At 29.0% G+C, this 4,967-nt stretch overlaps 1 protein-coding gene across 1 annotated transcript; it reads left to right on the top strand.

The window, feature by feature from the left end:
• Positions 1 to 1,379: 1,379 nt before the first annotated feature.
• On the top strand, positions 1,380 to 4,685 carry LOC101511133 (reactive Intermediate Deaminase A, chloroplastic). The gene is made up of 6 exons (XM_004500008.4): positions 1,380 to 1,653; positions 2,436 to 2,551; positions 2,666 to 2,710; positions 3,678 to 3,751; positions 3,837 to 3,886; positions 4,345 to 4,685. The coding sequence occupies exons 1-6, from the start codon at positions 1,470 to 1,472 to the stop codon at positions 4,437 to 4,439; spliced, it is 564 nt and encodes a 187-aa protein (XP_004500065.1). The 5' UTR covers positions 1,380 to 1,469; the 3' UTR covers positions 4,440 to 4,685.
• Positions 4,686 to 4,967: the final 282 nt, after the last annotated feature.

The following is a 4,967-nucleotide window of genomic DNA, read 5'->3' as shown; positions in this document are numbered from 1 at the left end:
AAAATAAATTAATAAATAATAATAATAATAATAATTGCCCTACACAAAAAAAAATCAATAACTATTTAGTGTATTTTGTTTCATGTTATTAATATAATTTACTATTTTTATTTATTATTATTTTTATTTATTAGATCTAAAAATAAATCTTGTTAACAAAATAGAATTAAGTGGCTAATTTATCTTCAATATAAAATAGAACTGTTATAATAATATAAATTTATCGATAAAATACGTTAAAATAACACGTTATTTGTTTTTGGCACATTTATTTAATCACACTTTTTTTTTTGTATTTTAATTTTATTTTACCAACTCCGTCTAATTTTGCAGATAAATTAGCCACTTAATTCTATTTCGTTAACAACTACTTCCTATATTTTTCCCGGATCTAATAAATAAAAGTTAATAAAATAATAAAAAAAATTATAATTAAAAATAGTAAATTATATTAATAACATGAAACAAAATACATTAAATAATTATTGATTGTTTTTTTTTTATGTAGGACAGTTATTATTATTATTATTATTATTATTAATTAAAGTATTTTATTTTATTAATAGTATTTTGATTTGTTAAATATTTAAATTATTTTTAATTTATTAAATAATCAATAATTGAATTATTAAAATGACAACAACAAATTTATTTTACCTCACTACATGGTTGTATCTTCAAAAAAGGAAGTTGTTAGCAAAGAATTAAGTGGCTAATTTATCTAGGATTTGTTAAAATAAAATAAAATATGAAGGAAAAAAATGCAGTTAAATAGATGTGCCAAAATAAAGTATTATATTATTTTAACAAGTTTGTCTTATTTTATAGATAACTTTATATTATTATAATAATTTTATATTTTATAAATAAATTAGCCACTTAAATCTTTTTAATAACAACTTTCTCTTATTTTATTTTTTAATCTAATAAATAAAAATTCATAAAAATAATTATAATTAAAAATAGTAAATTATATGAATAACACGAAATAAAATACATTAAATAATTTTGTTGATTATTTTTTTGGGTGTAGGATAGTTATTTTTATTTATTGATTGATATATTTTATTTTATTAATAATATTTTGATTTTTTAAATATTTAAATTATTTTTAATTTATTAAATAATCGATAATTAAGTTATTAAAATAACAAAAAAATTTACTTTATCTTACTACCTAAATACGACCTCTTATTTAGCCTAAAATAATTTTCCCAATCGCAGACACATGATGTAACTTCCTAAAAAGTTTAAAAAGTAAAACAATTTAATATTTTATTTGTAATGTAGAGTAATTTGGAGTACTAAGTTATAATAAAAAGATATTAATATAAAAAATCTTACTTTACTTGTCAAAATCCAAAAACTTAAATTGACGTATCAGAGAGACAAGCTACCAACGTTAAAATAAAACTCAACTATCTCAGTGAGCGAAGCTAGAGAGAGAAACAAACTAGATAGAGAGAGAAATGGCGTCTTGGTGTGCTGCAAGAACCTTCAACATTCCACCCATCAACGCCGGCGTTCTACACCGCCGTGCTTCATGGGCCGCCGGAATTGGCGGAGCATCAGTTGCCGGCACCGCCATGTGGCGTTCCTCTTCGTCTAAGCGCTCTTCGCCCTTCTTATGCTTGAGCCTTTCCACTGATGCTCGTAACTTCCGATCATTTTTTTTCTCTTCTTTCTCACAATTTGGTGCACCATTTTTTTTTAATTTTTTTTTTATTTTACATAAAAATGAATTTATAATTTGGTCAGTGAAAATGCTACTACTTGGAACAATTTGATCTCAAAAGTTTTCTTTTAGCTTACAAAGTTAACAACTTACGTACGCAAAATTATGTTATTAGGGTTCTCAATTTTCTAACAAGTTCATCCTTGGGGACCAATTTGTAATTACAAAAAAAATTGGGGAAAAAAGTTAACACAAGCAACAATTTTATTTTTTGTGATAGGGATTGTGTCTTTTATGCACAATGTTCGTATATGGACTTTTTGTTAGTAGTCTTGCTTACTATATGTTCATCTGTATAGTCTTGTAAGAGGATTTGTTTTTGGTCAAAATTTATATATGCATGAAATGGACCTTTAATTTTGTGGTTAAAATGTTCCTTATTAGGTGTTAATCTATATGCTAATTACAAATCAATAGTCATTGAGTACAATTTGCAATTTTGTTTTTGTTGTCATTTAATATAGGATTATTTAGTGTGATGATGCTTAACTGCATTGAAGTGTGTAAACTCACCCTTTATGGCTGGAAAATTGTATTATCAATGTTTATTCGAACTGTAAATTATGTATGCTTATTGACAGATATTTCAAGGGAGAAAGACATTGGTGTTTGCGAGAAAATCCTTCTTTGTAATGCTGTTTTCATTTATATATAAACAAAAATTATTGTGCTGTGTTAATCACTTTCTGATTGATTTTAGGGATTAAGGAAGCTGTTCAAACTGAAAAGGCCCCAGCGGCATTGGGACCGTATTCTCAAGCAATCAAAGCCAACGACCTTTTGTTTGTGTCGGGTGTACTTGGTCTTGTTCCTGAGGTTTGATAATTTAGTGTGCCCTTCTTTCAGCGTCTCAATTTACGTGTACAATTGTTCATTCATGCTGGCTGCATGATGTTGCTTTAACAATCAATGTTTTGCTCTATGATGCAGACGGGGAAGTTCGTCTCTGATGATGTTGAAGATCAGACTGAGCAGGTAGAAGAATATAAATCTGAACTTAACACCTTTTATTTTGTAATTCGTGGGAAATTTCTTAGTATTTGCACTTTGTCGCATTTCACTTTGACTTTTGGCATATGAGATTTGATTGTCCAAATCTCGGGCTTGAAATGCTGTTTCATTGGATTACTTGATTCCATAATCTTGAATGATTGTTATCATATTAAGTGTCACCTTTCTTGCAGTTTGAAACTATCCCTCCACACTTACCAGAAAGTGGATATGATTTAGAATGGCTGCTTAGAGTGAAAACACTTACTAGTTCAATGTTTATGAATCTGAGTTACCACCTTCTCTTTGGAAAAAAATTAATGGTCAATACATGAAACTAACTTGAAACCTTGATTATTCCAAGAAAACAGATTTCTCTTTTTAAGAAAACTTAGGTGTTACAGGAGCTAATTTTGGTAATATCCAATGAAATGGTTGATGCAATCATCAATATTTGTATATTTTGCCTATTATGAGATGTGCATAAAACAAAAAGTAAATTTTTTATTTATAAGAGAATGATTTCTCTATGACTAAGAGAAGGAGAATAGACAGAAAGGAGGATAAGAACCCCTCATTAGAATTAAAATGAAAATAAAAAGCAAGCAACTCTGACACTTCTTTTTATACCAATATTCTTGGTCAAGGATTTGTACAGTATAACTATTACAATTTACAAGCCCAGCTCATTAAGACCACTATCATAATATGATATGAATCAAGAGACTCCTAATATTCTAACAAAGCTGATGTTTTGAATAAGTGGAGTACCAATATGTGAGCAATTTTTGCAGCATGCTTTGAATGTTATTAGTCATTGTCTGCTATATGCATGTAAATTCCCCTCTCACTTTTAGTAACATGTGACGCTAACTCCGTCTTGATGCTGTATTTCTGTGAAGGTCCACTAACTGATTTTGTGCCTGACATTTTATACAATTACATATTGCAGGTTCTCAAAAACATTGGGGAGATCTTAAAATCTGGGGGTGCAAGCTACGCATCAGTTGTTAAGACGACAATTTTGTAAGAATTAATTGTTCTTTCCTTAATTTGGCTTATATTTGAGTGCTGGCAAGATGAGTAGTTTAACGACATTCATTTCTTCCAGGTTGGCTGACTTGAAGGACTTCAAGAAAGTTAATGAGATCTATGCTAAATGTGAGTTGTGTGGTAGTGAATCTTGAGTCAACACATTTGAGTTAACACATTTGGGCATATTGAGTTAATTCATTTCTTCCACGAATTCGGATTCCCTGCAGTCAGGGAATCTTGAGTTAACACATTTGGGTATATTGTGGCTGTCTGATCTTGATCATACGGTTAAAAAAAATATAAACAACTTTTATCTTTATATTATAATTTGAACACTGAGTTTGAATCTTAGTTGTTCAATCCTGATCGAACGGCTACCGATATGTCGAATGCGTGAATGCAGGGACACCTCGACTGCAGGCAACCGTGGTCCATAATTCACTAGTTACGATATTTCTGAATTTGCTTAGAACTATGCTAACATGTTAAGGATTTCATCATTTAATGTGAGTTTTATTTATCACTTCTGCCAGCAATGGTTTCAACTTTCAATAACCATTTTCTTGTGGTTTGAATGATTTCAGACTTTCCTTCACCTGCACCGGCACGGGCGACGTATCAAGTAGCTGCATTGCCGTTGGATGCCAAGATTGAAATTGAGTGCATTGCAGCACTGTGAGCTTCAATTTTAGTTGTCTACATGGCTCTTCAATAAAACCAGGTCAATAATACAGGGGGAACATTATTTAGGAAATATCCAACCATTGGTGTTTACTTTGGATCATGATTCTCTTCTCAGATTCTCTCTCAAGATATTATGCTCATTAAAAATGAGAGAAATTGAAAGAGTTCTAATTTGTAATGAAATGAACCATTGTTGGATGTTAACTAAATTATTTCAACAAATAAAGCGATTTGACCCATAGATATGTAGTAAATGCTTTAATTTGTGTATTGCACAAGTAGTTTCTTTCCACAATCGATTCTCATTTAACAAATATGAGTTTGTCTAATTAAATTTAAGTTTCTTGTTTTATTGTACAAATTATGTATGAGGAAAAAGTATAAATAATTGGCCAACAAAAAGAAAACTTAAATTAATTAGACAAGTTTAATTATATAAATTTAATTTATATAAATTAAGAGTCATTAAATATAAAAGAAAGTGAATCAATAAAAATTGACATATTTAATCTAAATTTAAAAT

Source organism: Cicer arietinum, chromosome 5 (genome assembly GCF_000331145.2).
Source record: "Cicer arietinum cultivar CDC Frontier isolate Library 1 chromosome 5, Cicar.CDCFrontier_v2.0, whole genome shotgun sequence".
Lineage (NCBI taxonomy): Eukaryota > Viridiplantae > Streptophyta > Magnoliopsida > Fabales > Fabaceae > Cicer > Cicer arietinum.
The sequence above is the reverse complement of the archived record's forward strand: the minus strand, read 5'-3'. Positions and strand labels throughout refer to the sequence as shown.

Coding starts and splice junctions, on each gene's coding strand:
- LOC101511133 (XM_004500008.4), top strand. CDS start 1,470: ATGGCGTCTTGGTGTGCTGCAAGAACCTTCAACATTCCACCCATCAAC. Junction 1,654..2,435: donor GAGCCTTTCCACTGATGCTC/GTAACTTCCGAT, acceptor GATTGATTTTAG/GGATTAAGGAAGCTGTTCAA. Junction 2,552..2,665: donor TACTTGGTCTTGTTCCTGAG/GTTTGATAATTT, acceptor TCTATGATGCAG/ACGGGGAAGTTCGTCTCTGA.